The sequence below is a fragment of the Ruditapes philippinarum genome, unplaced genomic scaffold (assembly GCF_026571515.1).
Source record: "Ruditapes philippinarum isolate M1 unplaced genomic scaffold, ASM2657151v2 ctg790_1_1_1_1, whole genome shotgun sequence".
Classification (NCBI taxonomy): Eukaryota; Metazoa; Mollusca; class Bivalvia; order Venerida; family Veneridae; genus Ruditapes; species Ruditapes philippinarum.
In genome coordinates this window covers 7586-24949 of record NW_026859737.1, presented here as the reverse complement: position 1 = coordinate 24949, position 17364 = coordinate 7586, and the positions used below count along the sequence as shown (strand labels likewise).

General features: G+C 33.0%; 1 protein-coding gene across 1 annotated transcript; it reads left to right on the top strand.

Annotated features, from left to right (window-relative positions):
- The first annotated feature begins 6259 nt into the window (after positions 1-6259).
- Positions 6260-8428, top strand: LOC132757735 (cerebellin-3-like). The gene is made up of 4 exons (XM_060749120.1): positions 6260-6411; positions 6849-7125; positions 7375-7521; positions 8114-8428. The coding sequence occupies exons 1-4, from the start codon at positions 6391-6393 to the stop codon at positions 8401-8403; spliced, it is 735 nt and encodes a 244-aa protein (XP_060605103.1). The 5' UTR covers positions 6260-6390; the 3' UTR covers positions 8404-8428.
- The last annotated feature ends 8936 nt before the right edge of the window (positions 8429-17364 follow it).

Here is a 17364-nt window from a genome sequence, read left to right as displayed (position 1 = left end):
TTCTCCAGAATATATGCGTGAAATTGAGCTAAATCGCCAAATTTTGCATCTTTCGTAGGGCATTTTTAAAAAACCTGCAAGGTTCTAAAAGTATTAAATTCATGAAAATAAATGCTTTTAAAACTTGTCAGGGGTGTTAAACTTTGTTTCTTGTCCATTGTTTTATTTCTAAATTGGCTAGAACTAATCTTAAGCTGTAGTTTAAAATGGCCAATTTCTCCGAAAACTAGGTCAAATTACCCGAAAATTTTGCCCGGAAGGGTACCTTAAATTTAAAACTTGTCATTCATTACCATACACATTTACTCTTAAGAATAAAGGTCTAATAACTTGCCAGATATTTTAATATTCACAATTCAATGATTGTTTTTAATCAACAAAGGCCATAAATATAAATAGCAAGATTTAAAGCGGCTTAATTGTATCCTTCGGACGTTTTTCAAAATGGCGGACAAATTCTGTTAAAATGTGATCTACATACTTTCTATTAACTGAGTACGTATGCGTCATTATATTGCATTAACTTAGATATCAAAATGTTAAAAAACGTTTTCCCAACTCAACAAATCATTTAGACAAAAATGACAATTCAAATTAACAATGGAACTCCACAGCTTTACTGCATTTAAGTCAGCTGCCATTTTGCCAATTGAGGATCACTTAACTATGGTGTCTGATTTGTGCCATTTCGTTATTTTGTTTGGTTGTGCTTGTTACAAGTAGCAAAACCTTGAAGAGAGACAGAATGAGAAACATATAAAACAATTTATTTTGCCACACACCTTTTTACCTTTTTCAGTATTTTGTGAATATAGGCCCTTCAACCGCAACAACACAAAAAAGATAAAATGATGAGAGGGGACACATTTTTTCCATGTGTCATAGGGTGAGAGAAATGTGCAGCCTGACTGGAACTCGAACCCGGGACCCTAAATAGTGAACACTTCTGAACTGTGACATACTTCCCTGCTATATTGAAATTCTTCCTCAAGTTTCACAGAGTTACAGAGAAATGTAAATTAAATTCTGAGCTAATTATTATTCAGTCACGGTCCCCCATTGGGCGCAAAGTGTCAATGGGTGAGAAAAATGTGCAGCCCGAGCAGAAACCGAACCTAAGACCCTCGGAATACCATATCGCTGCTCTACCGACTTAGCTATCTGGCCGAAATACACATCATCTCCCCAAAATAGTGAATAATTCTGACCCCTGCTATATTTAAATTCATCCTTGAATTTCACAGAGTTACAGAAAAATAAATATAAACTCTGAGCTATATTCAGTCACGGTCCCCCGTTTGGTGCCAAGTGTCACAGGCCTGGTCACTGAGAAAAATCTGCAGCCTGAATGGAACTCAAACCCGGGACCCTCAGAATACTGTACCATGGCTCTATCCGGCCGCTTACACATCATCTCCGTTAAATAGTGAACAGTTCTGAACCATGACATACTCCCCTGCTATATTGAAATTCATCCTCTAATTTAACAGAGTGACAGAGAATTGAGCCGCGTCACGACAAAACCAACATAATGGTTTTGTGACCAGCATGGATCCAGACCAGCCTGCGCATAGTACCACACGTTTATTGTCCGGTCTCTCCCGGTTTTGGAGTAGATGTTTGATATCGTTACAGAACAGAACAAATATTTTTACAGATAAACACGGATTTATTAATATAAATCCGTGAGATAAATAAGCCTTTTTTCAAAATGAATGTTTGTCACTTAGTTTGGTTACAATAATTAAGAAACACAGATCAACTCTAAAAATTATTGATTATTATTATAGATAAACATACAATTCGAAAAAAAAACCAACAACACACATCGCATGTTTTATTTTATCTATATGAGATAAAAACAATAAATATGTACAATAATTGAGAAAAATGTACATTTTTATGGCATTAATATGACACTATCAACTTTGAAACATTTTATTTAATTTGTTATTCGTGTTTAGTAAAGATGCCGAGGAATTATTCAAAGTAACAAATCAGATTTTATGAATTATTCAATTGATTGATAATTTAAGAAATGGTAAAGAAAAATACAAATGTACATGTATATGGTTTAAGAATAAACAATATTATATATTGAAAGATTAACCATAATTTACTGACTTTTTGCAGTTAAGTTTTGACTTATAATCGTCGGTCATTATGACAATTGAATTCTTAAAATAATAGTAAACGTAAAAATTCAGTATTAAAATAGTGCATAAAACACAAAAAAGAAAAGCAAACAATATTCATAAAATCTGTATTTTTTTTATTAAAAAAGATATTACAATTAGTGTATAATAAACATTTATGCTCAACATGATCAACATGGTAATATAACAAGTGTCTTATTGTTACTAAGTGTGAACAGATACCTTAAGAGGGGGCCTTCGCTAATAGCGATAACATAATAAGGGACAATTACACAAGTGTGGTGTTGATCATGCGTTACTCAAATGGATTATAAATGATTGTATACATGTATATCCGTTGCTATTAATAATCACGATCATAAAGAAATAACAAGTAATATTCTAATTTCTAGCATGCAAATCAAATTTATAAATAATGAACAATATGTCTTTCGTTCCTTCGTTCATAAGTGATATACAATCCTGGTAAAAACCAATGAACCATTGAACAGTTTATCAACATATATCTACTAGTTCATCTGCACCTGATGCATTTCTTGCTTGGACGCCCTTTGATGCTTTGCATCAATGCTTTTCTTGTACTGTATATGAAATGCAATTTTAAAATTCATTACAAATAATATCAACAAACAATAAATTGTAAATACCTGACTGCAAATACTATAAGATTCAAGATTTAATTTATTTATCAGGTATATAATATGCATTTGATATGAACAAAAGTTAATCATAATCAAAATTAAAAAAGTTCAAAGAATGTCACAAATATAAACAAGAGGGCCATGATGGCCCTGAGGTCGCTCACCTGTATATAGGCCCCCGGAGCTGGGTCAGTTTAAACCCCAGGGCTTTTATTTGAACAGACTCGCAAGAGTCACCCATTAGAAGATGTTTCACAATGTTAAGTTTTTACTACACACATATAATGAAAAACAACGATCTCCCCCCCCCCCCCAGCCATCGGCAGGACCAATTTTAACCCAAGGTCTTTTATTTGAACAAACTTGGTAGACACCCATAAGAAGATGTTTCATGCTAAACGTCTTAGCTCTAACTCATTGGGTTTTTTAAAAGAAGATTTTTAAGTTTTTACTACATACATATAGTTAAAAACAATGACACCCCTGGGGCAGTGCCAGTTTTGACCCAAGGGCTTTTATCTGAACAAAATGTGTAGACACTTACCAGAAGATGTTTCATGCTTAGTATCTAAACTCTACCTATTTGGGTTTTTTTCAAAGAAGATTTTTAAGTTTTTGCTATACACATATAAGGAAAATCAATGACCCCCGGGACGGGGCAAATTTTGACCCCAGGGCTTTTATTTGAACAAACTTTGTAGACACTCACTAGAAGATGTTTTATGCTTAATATCTAAACTCAAGCTATTTGGTTTTTTTCAAAGAAGATTTTTAAGTTTTTACTATATGCATATAGGCAAAATCAATGACCCCCTGGTGCGGGGTCAATTTTGACCCGAGGGCTTTTATTTGAACAAACTTGGTAGACACCTATTAGAACATGTTTCATGCTAAATATCTTACCTCTAGCTCTATGGGTTCTTTAAAAGAAGATTTTTAAAGTTTTTACTATATGCATATAGGGAAAATCAATGACCCCCTGGGGCGGGGCCAATTTTGACCCCAGGGCTTTTATTTGAACAAACATAGTAGACACTCACTAGAAGATGTTTCATGACAAATATCTAAGGTCTAGTTCTTTGGGTTTTTTAAAAGAAGATATTTAAAGTTTTTTCTTTCGGTTGCCATGGCAACCAGAGTTCTGCATGGAATTAAATTCTTTGAACAAGTTTTAAAAGTGACCACCAAAGGAACATTCCTGTGAAGTTTGGATGAAATTGGCTTAGTGGTTTATGAAGAGATGTCATTTAAAGTAAAAGCTTACGGACGGACGACGGACGGACGCCGGACGAAAAGCGATCACAAAAGCTCACCCTGTTACTTTGTGGCAGGTGAGCTAAAAAGAAGAAAGAGAATATTTATACAGTTCACAACCAATAATACATGATTGCTTACACTCCAAAGACAGTGAAATTCATCACCAATGATATTCTTATCACAAAAACGTACATGTTTTTAAGTGTCACCTGTTACCAAGATACCTTTTCCAGTTGTCAGACAATTATTCACAATTTTAAATTTAGATAAAACTTTACTTAATTAAAAATCAAGATGTAGTATAACCTAATTTTGTACATGCAATTTGGTGAATTTTCTTTTGTACACACTTAGTATCTAGTCCCAACTGAATATTCTGAATATGTTTAAAGTTAGCTTTTAATTACGAAGTAAATTATTTGGACAAGTTTTGTCTGTTATTTTTAAATAATGAATATATGTAATTCCACAACCCCATACATCAGGGAATGTTCAAGACTATAAAACAATGTTGAACAATTTACAAATAATACATGCATAATCCTCATTGAATGCATCTTTAAACTATTTAAAATGTTATCAAAGATGGAACCATTCAGTGATATTCATTTTAAATGTTATCAAAAGATGGAATCATTCGTGTTGTTATTCAATGATCTGATAGTTTTCGTTTCCTCCTCAATCGTATTTTTCTGTTCAAAATTGTATGTTAGAAGATATATCATCAAGTTAAAAATCAGACTCCGTGTCAACCAGCGTCTTTTAAATAAAGACCCTGGTAAGACTTTTGTCAAAGATCATCGACTAGACTAGATTAAAATGTTCTTTATTAACCTGAGTATTTGTTAGGAATCTCCATAACGTCTCCTGATCACTATAGTGATAAAATAAGCTTACTGTATAAATCTTGCTGATACGTCCTTTTTTATTTATAGTTTTCCTATAAATTCTTCTACTAGATAACGTCCTATTATAGTTTATGGATTTTACTCTTCTGTAATGATTTGCGTCATGGTGGTAATGGGTACGTCTATTCACAATCATTACAAAACCATTCATTATTATCATGACATTTACTTACTACATAGGCAGCTTAAATGCGCTTCGTTAACTTACAATAATTATAACAACCATCAGCATCATCAAAAACGATATTTGACAACTTATCAGTTATCGCATATACACTTACACCAGAGCAACTCTTTAAAGTAACATATTAGACATTTCACTATTAATAAGAATTACGATTTATATGTATCTTAAAATACTACAACATATCATATTTCCTTTTTGAATTTAAAACAATACATCTTTCTTACTCCTCCTATTCCTGTTTTTTCCCCTGATACGATGTTTAAACTAAACTATTTCCAAAGATATAGACATATACATTCGCTAATATTTGTAATCGTGTATATATATTCTCACAAAGAAGCATAGAATGTAAGAATATCTTTTAAGTATTGTTTATCCGAGGACCTCTATACAAGACTAGTCAATAATGCTTTTTTCTCAAATTACTAAATCCACGATGTAATTATGTGGAATAACCAATGGAGTTTTATGCAATTTACAGCCAACATCATGCTCTTATATCATCATATTCATTCATTTAGTCCAATTTTCGTTGAACCAAAAAAAAAAAAAAAAAAAAAAAAAGAAATAAATAAATAATGAAATAAATGTTTGCTCACTTTGTAAATTCTAGAGCTTTTTTCTTCTTGAAACTTTATAAAATTTCACTGTTTTGCGAAAAGAAACCAAATCGGCTTATTAATGAGTTTAATATGTACAGGGATTTCACATATTTCCTTGTTTTATCTATAATTATATCTATGCCTTTTCTTTGTTAAAATGATTGAAGTAATAAATATCATCATATCTAAAGTTATGAGTAATACGTTTAGAAGATGATACCTTTGCTAGACAATGCCTAAAGTGAGTTTTTTTACTCTAATGTGAACTTTGATTACATTCATTTGAACTTCATTGGCGTATGGAAAATAATTAATGAGCCGCGATGCACTATGTTGGTTTTGTCGTGACGCGGCTCATTTATTTGATAAATAAATTATTCAATCGTATATGCTTTTTGATAGCACTTGCGATACCAAACTATATACAGCCGTAACAGGTCACATATAATGACAGACAGATAAGAGAAAGACTCACCTTTATATAAACTAGAGTGATATTTGATCGAAAAATAGTTACTTTAGTCATTGTCGGATTTTCAAGATGTCATTTAGAAAATTGTGCTGGCGGTGATATTTACTGCAAGTTTCGTTGGATTGGTAGATGCTTCTGAAAACAACTATGAAGAGCTTGTTCAAAGGATGTCAGAGTTAGAGAAAAAGGTGCGGAGCTATGTTAACCTTTGTTTTGGGACGTCTGTAACACTGATTACCAATCATTGTGGATTGGTTTAACTTACCAATTAAACATTTGATTAAGATGAATATAGTCTATTAATTCACAAAACTAAAAAGTTTATAAATGGACTGTTATCATTATTCAATATTTCAAAACTAAGGATTGATGATAAAATGAATGAACAAAGGACAACTCCTAGAACTGATCGCAATGTCTGAAAGTTAAAAGAGTTATTTTATAATTTGCACAAGTATTTAAAGTATTAAAAATCGCAAGTCTTTTTTATTAAGTTTTTTCCTGAAGAAGCAATAAGCATGTCCACCATTATCATTAATATATTAATAACCATGATTAAAATTAAAAAAAAACAACAACAAAAAACAAGGGCAATAATTTGTTTTTATTCTTCAACTAATGTCAGGTTGATCAAGTACAAATATTGGAATCTCGTGTTGCTGAGCTGACTCTTCTACAAACAAGGTCCAATCGCAAACATAAATTGTTAGAGACACGTATCAATGACTTAGAGAGGCAAGTTATGAATAATGAAAGGACCATTGAAACACAACAAGCAGAGATTGAACGTTTACAGAATGACAACACAGACAAGTTTGGTGGAAAAACAGATGACGATGATGTATGGCAAGACCAAGCAAGCGAAAAACAAAGCAGCACACGTGCAATAAAGAAATATTCTGGTAATTATTTTTAAAAACTTCGGATAAGTAATTAAACATCAAGCAATTTGAAACATATGATAAGTGATAAGTTAATGCCTCATTTGAAAAAAATAGTTAAAAACATTTTATTAGCGTATCAGGGTTTAAATAAAGAAATTCAGATACTAGATACTAATTTAAGACTTTTAAGATATTGTTTTAATACACGGATCTTAGAATTGACTTAAAACAAACGTTTTATTGAATAACATAAGTCGTACTTTTTAGGTGGAAGAATGAGAAGATCTTTTCCGGAAACTCCATTTGCATTTTCTGCTGTTCTTGACCATAATGTTGACCATTCTGGAATTGAACAGACTGTGCTATTTAACAAGGTCCTTCTCAATGATGGAAATGCCTACAATAACCGAACTGGTACTTATGCTTACTTATCAGTATAATAGCAATAATTATATGCTTATACATAACTTTTAAAAAAGCGCTTTAAAATCAGTTTGAAAACGAAAAACCGACAAATTTATTCTAAAACCCTGTTTTTTCACAAATATTTTGATCGAATTTAGAAGGCGTGAAAGTTATTGCTTTTGCCATAGAACTGGCAAACAATTTAAGGATATTTTCTAGAAAGTAGAAGCAAAATTAAATTCAATTTTTTGCCAAATTGGTTTAAGATATTGGAAAATGTTGCCTGACTTGATAAAATAATTTGATCAATATCGTTCTTGACACAAATGCTTTATTATTTAGAGTGGTGCATCTTGTGTTTCTACCTTTATACAAGGAGCATGATGATAATAATTACTATTTTAGTAACTCTTGAAGCTGCGGGAGAACATTATAACCTGCTTATATTTAAGGCCGATAGGTGATTGACTGTTCTTTTCAAGTTCTTCAGACAGTAGAATGTATCCTGTATGTGTGAAAATTACACATTTATTTCATGACATTTTAATTTGTTCTGTTTCAGCTACATTTTCTTCTTTTCTTTGTAATATTATATTTTCAGGTGTTTTCACAGTACCAAAAGAAGGTGTTTACATGTTTTACCTAGCGTTTGGTGCTGGGTATGAGCCCCATAAAGTATGGATGCATATTATGGTAGATGGAGCAGGGAAAGTTGCCGGTGTAGCGGACACAATAAGCCCCGGTCATGACGCTCAGGGCACAAATTTTGTGGTGCTACACTTACGTAAGGGAGACTCAGTATGGGTGTCAACGTTTGCAGTAGCTGATGTTAAGATCTATGGTGCACCTGGTTTTACGACATTTTCCGGAGTATTGTTGTATGAATACTAAATATCAATATAGAAAAACACGAAAAATTAAAACGCTATTTTATATTTTTTCATTTATGTTTATTTTGTCTTAAATAGTTGGGCTGTCACCACTAGATAAACTTATTCACAGTACAATATATAAAAATGTTATTACCTTTCACTGCACTGATGATTTTGTACTTTATTCTCAATGACAGGTACTTGCAACTGCTTCAGTTATGGCCTATGTGAAGTCTAAAATAATATCTAGATATAGTAAAATGCTAATGCATTTTTTCCTTGCGACATTCGTTAACAGATAGACAATTATGTCCTCTCCTATTTAACAAATTCTGGAATCGCTGTAAGCGGTTATACTGGTTATTTTGGTCGACTATTGAAACATTTTCGGCCGCACATCTAATACATGTTCTACACAAGTGCCCGCTTATGTCTGAAATAATGCACAGAGAGGTAACTGAGATATTTATCCACCAGTAAAGCTTAAACGTCGCCGAATGATCTCAATTGTGTCTTAGCGACATAAAACCCAACAGAAAGGCCTTTATCAAACTATATACATGTCATGCTAAACAGATAAAACTCGTTAAACAAAAGATACTTTGCTCTGACTTTCAAGATGTCAAAAGGAACATTGGTGCTGAAAGTTGAAATCGCGAATTTATGAATTTCGTATGTTGGAAAACGTGAGTTCACGAAAATTAAATTGTGAATTCATGAATATGACATCGGGAATTCATGAAGTGGAAATGGCCCTACCAGTCTTTCATACATATCGGCTAGCATTTGTGGTCAACAACTTAATGCTTTTTGTTCACTAGATAATTCTACGCATGTTTAAATATTTTTTCGGTGAAAAGTATGTTTCAAACACAGAGCATTTTGAACATGTAAAGTAATTGTAAATTATTAACTTAAGAAAAAGCTTGATTAAAGCATTAATTGCGGATCTTTAATAGAAATGTTCACCACGTATATGTTAGTGTTCATCCGTGCTGTTCTAAAGAAATTAGAAACTTCGACGGGAGCGAAAGCGACAGGAGAATGTTTCTTATTTCTGTAGAACAGCTAAGGATGAACACTAACATATTTAGCGTCAAGCTTTATTTGGCCCTTGATGACGTCACTACGCGGTACTATGAAGCACTATGAAAAATAGAAGGCGACTATGAACAGATTTCAATATAGTATCGACTTTTTTTCTTCTATGAAAATTAACACACATAATTTTTAAGAAATACAGCGTTTTCATTGGATGACAAATAAAGCTGGACACTAATATAAGAAGTCGTGTCGCGCACATTAGTCAGGTCTCTTGGTACTAAAGTCAAGGTCACACTTGAAGTCATGGCAGCATATTTCCTTCATCAATAGAATTTCTTTTATAAAAGTCACCTTCATAAAACGTATTGCTTCACGCATCATCCAGGTTTCTAGTCAAGGTTAAGGTAACACTTAAGAGTTAATTGAAAAACGCTTGTCCGGAGCACGGAGCAAAACTTCTACATTCACCAGGGGGATTGTAATTTCACTTGGCACAAATGTTGCCATTGTCAGTCGGAGTGTCTCTTTTAAAGTATGTAGATGTGTATAGGGAGCATTTAGTCATCATTTATTGATGGATTGTTACACAAATGGTAACTATCATGATCACAGATAATACACCTGTAATTTAGGTTGATATATTGGCAAGGTCAAGGTCACTAGAGATGATTGAATATCCAGATAATGTCTAGAGCATATTTAACATGTTTGGAGAGATTTCTATCTTACTTTACGGATTTTTTTTATCGCCATGAGACGTAGTGCCCGGCACATGAACCAGGTCTCTTGGCAAAAGGTCACACTCAGATCTATGTAGATTTTCGCCATATATTATTTCCTTGATTAAAATAGATCTAGTCCATGTAAGTTTGTCACCGTCTCTTCTGTGCCATTTTCATAAGAACTTGATAGGTATCTTCGAAGGTATTTGAATCTAAGAGTAATGATGAATAATAAATTATATTACAATTGTGACTGCCTGTCGAAATGACAGTATGTTAGATTTTAAAAGATTTTTAGTAACATTTTAGTAACGGAGTAACACTTATACAACAGGTTCCAATACGCAGATGCATATCTTTTTCGAAGTACGTTATATTGTCTAAATTTTTATCACTTACTGTTGAAAATTGTCTTGTACAATATTGTATTTAAGAAATAATATATCCCAAACTGTGATTTTATTGCTCAATAACATCACTGTTTGGGGTTCGGATGAGAGGAATTATATCACGAGGGCGTAGCCCGAGTGATATAATGATGCGCATCCGAACGACAAACAGTGATGTTATCAAGCAATAAAATTACCGATTTGGATATATTATTTCGATTCTAACACGTCATCAACAAATAAATGCTGCCGTATCTGATATTTAGCTAAATTGCCTCTGATTTGTTTCCGTACTTATTGTCAGCGCGTCACATTTTAGTGGTTACGTCACGTGTATAATAATTACGTCACATGTCTAAATATAGAACGTCAAACAGTGATTTTATTGCATAATAACACACACTTTCGGTTATTCTATGTTCAATAGGGAAAAATGCGAGTCGTGTTAGAATGTATCATAATTTATGGACCTTTCTGTTGAAAATGTGTCAGAGTTACATCGTATACATATACATGCACAGTGCAGGTATTAGTTACCCGCACTCCAGAGAATGCCATTTGATTTGCTCATTATGTCTGGGGTTTACTTATCGTGACGACACAGACAGGGATAGCGATGGAAATATCATATTCAGATGCTCGTCCATTGGTTACTCTTTTTCTGGGGTTTCATAGTGTGACAACAGGGAAGTTGCTTTTATTTTGGCCTATGATACAAAAGAAAAAAAACATCAAAACACTCGGAAATCTGATTTACACTTGCCCTCGTACAAATCAGTTAGCCTCGTGGTTCGATGCTCTTTCCATTACTTGTATAGTTTTGTTAAAGGTAATGTATTACATTGCACTGTGTGGCGCCATTACATGTCACAACGCCGCTAAATTAGCACATGCCGCTTACTGTCGCATTATAACCGCTAAATTTTACAACTTTTACAACAAATGTCTCAAAATCTTCTGCTGTTAAATATCGCAATGCTTACGTTAAATGTCGCAATACTAACGCTAAATATCGCAATACTAACGCTAAATATCGCAATACTAACGCTAAATATCGCAATACTAACGCTAAATATCGCAATACTAACGCTAAATATGGCAATACTAATGTTAAATATCACAATACTAACGCTAAATATCGCATGATTTTCTCTTGCGAACAAAAATTTTTTTCTAGTTCTATTTAATTTAATATGGCATTTATATGATGAATCATGTCATTTTTGTTTGCATTTAAAATGTAAAAAACATTGATTAAAGTAGAGTATGAACCTACGTTGTAAGTCGAAAACGATAACGCTTACATTAATTGGTCGTGTCCTACCATTATGATATAATGATTTGTGCAAGTTATTCAATTACAAAATGTATTACATTTTGCATTTTATTTGCAATACAGAAGAATACACATTCATCCGAGTGGCGTAGTGTTAACAGGGTTCAGAGTATCATGCTATGAAAACGATTTTCGAGTTCAAATCTGCAATTGTTCAATTTTTGTTTGTGTATATTTTTTTTTACTTTCAGAATACGTTTTTATAGTGTCTCACGTAACTTTTCATTTCTCTTTTATAAATTCGTAATTTATTATTTTGCACAATTTAAAGATAAACTTAAAACGGTTAAGTAAAATTGAATGTTTTTGATTTGAGTAATCATTGAACAGATTGAATAATATAATCGAGTTTATTCTACTTGAAACTCTGAATTCCATTCTCTACAATTTTTACAATTTTGTTTTTTTAGTCATTCGTATATTCAAATATTTTCATTTCTTTGTTTTCATTGTTTTTTTTATTACCCTTATCACAATATATTGTCTTTAAGTTAACCCGTTAAAAGCAAATCTGTGTAAATTTAAATGGTCTCATATAGTATTGTGTGCAAGAATTTCATGAGGAACTAAAATCCAGTTCGTTGAAAAAATATCTACAAAAATAACAGTAAAAAAATGCATTTTCAAGAATTAGAACCAAGGTCTCTAGTCTCACGAATCAAACATTCCACCACTGCACTATTACGCTGAACGGGTACAAGTGAGTAAATTGTTTAAGTGGTCAAAGATGTAGGCTTTTTTTAAAATACGTTTTATTTAAGGTCGCCGCCGGAAAGCCCATATTGGCGACCATACTCTCAAGTCGGGCCATCCTAGAGCGTCCCGCCGAGATTTTTTCGTCGATTTTTCCCCAGCTTTTATTGGTGGCGGAAGAGCCAAGGTGCCTCTCCGGGCAATATTCAGGCATGAGCGGGCACCTGGGTAGAACCACTGACCTTCCGTAAGCCAGCTGGATGGCTTCCTCACATGAAATATTTCGACCCGAGTGAGGATCGAACCTACAGCGGTGAGGGATCTGTGATCTCAAGTCAGCGACCTTAACCACTCGGCCACGGAGGCCCCAAAGAAGATGTAGGCATTTTTTTTTTAATTGCGTTTATTTAAGGTCGCCGCCGGAAAGCACATATGGGCGACCGTACACTCAAGTCGGGCCATCCTAGAGCGTCCCGTCGAGATTTTTTCGTCGATTTTTTCCAGCTTTATTGGTGGAGGAAGACCCCAGGTGCCCCTCCGGGCATTATTTCAGGCACGAGCGAGCACCTGGGTAGAACCACCGACCTTCCGTAAGCCAGCTGGATGGCTTCCTCACATGAAAGATTTCGACCCGAGTGAGGATCGAACCTACAGCGGTGAGGGACCTGTGATCTCAAGTCAGCGACCTTAACCACCCGGCCACGGAGGCGATAAATAGTATGCTTTTATATAAGAATTACCGACACCCCTATTTGTCAATACTGATGTAAACTGATAATAATGGAAGGTATAGCGAATTCGAGCTGACATGTAAGGTGCATATAATACTTATCTTTTAAATATACTGCTTTGGGTACTGTTGAAAATTTATAAATGGACTAGTGTCCATCTACTTGTCCCACACAGCTGTGAGTTCGAAAACCGCCAAGGACTAAGGATTCTTTCTTTTGAGTAGACTTTTCATCAAGCTTACGAAACGTCGGTGGTTCTACTCAGGTTCCCGTTCGTTCACGAAAAATCACGAGAGATCTTACTCCACCAGTAAAGCTGGAAAGTTGCTTAAAGGGACTCCAATGAGGTCTTTTGACATGGTGGGACTGAAAATATTTTTTCTCTTATAATGTAAGATAAGACCACTAATCTTTGTACAAAATTTTAGATCATTCGCGCACTTTGTTTTTCCAGAATAATTATTCAAAATGTAAAAAAAGACCAAAAATGAAAAGCTTTTAAACGTATTTCACTCAAATAAAGTATATTTCCTAATTTCACTAATCTTTGTACAAAATTTTAGATCATTCGCGCACTTTGTTTTTCCAGAATAATTATTCAAAATGTAAAAAAAGACCAAAAATGAAAAGCTTTTAAACGTATTTCACTCAAATAAAGTATATTTCCTAATTTCACTAATCTTTGTACAAAATTTTAGATCATTCGCGCACTTTGTTTTTTTCCAGAATAATTATTCAAAATGTAAAAAAAGACCAAAAATGAAAAGCTTTTAAACGTATTTCACTCAAATAAAGTATATTTCCTAATTTCACTAATCTTTGTACAAAATTTTAGATCATTCGCGCACTTTGTTTTTCCAGAATAATTATTCAAAATGTAAAAAAAGACCAAAAATGAAAAGCTTTTAAACGTATTTCACTCAAATAAAGTATATTGCCTAATTTCACTAATCTTTGTACAAAATTTTAGATCATTCGCGCACTTTGTTTTTCCAGAATAATTATTCAAAATGTAAAAAAAGACCAAAAATGAAAAGCTTTTAAACGTATTTCACTCAAATAAAGTATATTTCCTAATTTCACTAATCTTTGTACAAAATTTTAGATCATTCGCGCACTTTGTTTTTCCAGAATAATTATTCAAAATGTAAAAAAAATGACCAAAAATGAAATGCGTTTAAACGTATTTCACTCAAATAAAGTATATTTTCTAACTATCTTTGCATACATTTCTGTTTAAAGTGCCCCAGCTCATTCACGTAAGAAATTTAAATGATATGTTTTAGGCTTTTAAACCTCAGTGGGGTCCCTTAAATGACCTAACTGTGTTGGTGTGACGTTTTGACGTCTAAAACTAATTTGAAGTTTTAAAAGCTGGGGAGAAATATAATTTCTTATTTGCATAAAATCCTAATCAGAAATTACTAAGTAAGTTTTTATTTTATATTGAGTCTTTGAAGCTCCCCATTAGAACTTATAAGGTCCTAATTGAACTTTTTTATCAACTCTTAAGTCTATTTATATATCCTCATTAGTCTTTTAAAGCTCCTTGTCATGAGTTACAAAATTGTTATACGGCTTGTTTCTCCTAATTATGATTAAAAAGTCCTAATAAGTTGTAACTGAGAGTATCAAAGTATCAAAATCCTAATTATGCTTTTAAAGATCGTTATTGAGACTTTATCTTTTTTTTGTAAGAATATTCAGATTTTACACCGGATGGTTCCTTACCAAAACGTTTTGCAGATATAAATGACTACATTAAAACGCATCGAGGACATGTTGTAAGAAAAGTGACCGTGCGACTTTTTACACGCACAGGTTTTTCCGCTTCTTTACGACAAATGGACAAAGAAACTAAGAATAATCGTCGTGGTGTTCCGATTGATATGTGTATTAACAAAATAAAGAAGGACTTCAATCATCTTGATTAAATAGGTTTTATTTACAAAATTAAGAACACGGACTACGGAACACTTGGTATTTGAATGACGTATTGGTGATGCGCTGATGACGTAATAGGACGGTGACGTTGATCGTTCAGTGACGTGGAAGCGGGTTTCAACCTCATAAAACGAGTTTTAGATCTAGAATAAAGAACAAAAGTGGCAATTATATTTGTGTCTATATAATACCGTATAGCTGGAATGTGAAAATAACGCAGAAATTGTGCAATCGTAACGCCGAATCGTGCAAAAAAATATGGCTGACACTTGTAGCACGGAAACTAAACTGACCGAATTTATTGATTGTAGTTCTAAATTAAAAGAAATGAATTTATTCAATAGGCTTCTATGACATTAAACTTTATCACACACCCGTGCCGGTTTCGCGACTCCGTAGATATGGTATTGCACAGTCGTGCATATATTTTGACGTGACGTCATTAGTGTTATACAAACATAGTGTAGAGACGCGCTAAATGTTAGCGTTATACTATAGGCGCGTCAATGAAAAATAACTCTTATTTCACTTGAAACGGGCTTTATTATGGGTATGTGATATAGAGGATATTTGTTTGTTTCAGTGTAAGATCGAAAAATATTTCACCGAGTGAACACCAGATGCAATATTTTCCACGAGTGGCGTAGCCACGAGTGAAAATATAATAGCTGGGGTTCACGAGTGAAATATTATTTGATCTTACATGTAAAACAAACAAATTTTCTGTTTATTTCATGATTTTTTAACGATTTTAACACCATTTTACTGATTTTTGCCGCGTAACGTCATGCTCTTATCTTCATGACGTCATCAAATAGTGACGTCACAATGTTGAAGCAAAATATATTTCCATGATTATTTTTAGATTTTAGATGTTTTTCAGCACAACGTTCGTAAATATTTACGAACTACAGTTATCACGTACATTTTTTATTATGATTGACTACATTTCCGCTGAAAAAAAAACATTCATTAATGATAAATATTTTATTTTTACGCCAAATATAGTTCGGCTACTGTGAAATTATATTTGGTAATCATTACTGTGAAATTATCAGAATATAAATAACCGTTATAATTCAGTAATCTACTGCAAAACATGTAATAAAAATAGATTATTAAATTCGTGTAGGTTCATTACTGAATTTATTGCACTCGTTGAATCAAATAATATTATGCTCGCAAGAGGCTCGCATAATATAATTTTTACTCAACTCGTGCAATAAATTCAGTATTGAACTTACACCCATTCAATATCCTCCATTTAACCAAAATTATAAATATTTCCAGGAACGTTTTACTTTTTAAGATCAGTTTTCGAGGCGACTTTTGTGTGTCATTAATACCGATAAGTACAATAATGTATTTATTTTTACTTTTGGATATTCGGTATACTTTTGACATTTTGCAAACTACTTGTTTCAAATAATACTTGAAGGAACCAGGCAACATTTATTGTGATTGTGAATCTTTTTAATTAGGTAACCAGCGTTGCTTTGGTTCAACACATTCACGAAGACGGTATTACCTCCTAGACATGTCTCAGCCACATTTTATCTGCTGCTTATTTCAGTGAAATAGACACGATTTGTTTGGCAAATGTGTCAGGTTTACCAAAAATTAAAAAAACAAAAACAAACAAAAAATAATATTATATATACGTTATTCCGACGAAACACAAAAGTAACATTCAATACGCTAGACTGTTCGCCATTCTCATATTGAAAGGCAAAATCGGTTCTTTAAATTTCAAGCTGCACGACTCCAGATGAGCCAAAATATTTCAATAAATTAATAATTAGAAAAATGTACCAAAATTTTAAGAAAGGTAAAAACATTAAGATCCATGTTATATTTTACATGTTATATGCGGTTTACGACTGATTTTGCAGTATTTTATCACCATATTTATTCCTACCACGTTACTAGCGTTGTAAGGGCTGCTTTTGCATATGTTAACCACTTTTTTTTGTAATTTCCTTGGATTGTAAGTGTCGATTGCAGTATGTTAACAACTTTATTTGCTCACCTCACAATATTTTACTTTTAAATTAATTTCCAAAACTTTCATGAAAATTAACATGAATCTGGTGGCGTGCTGCTTTAATTAATAACGTTTAA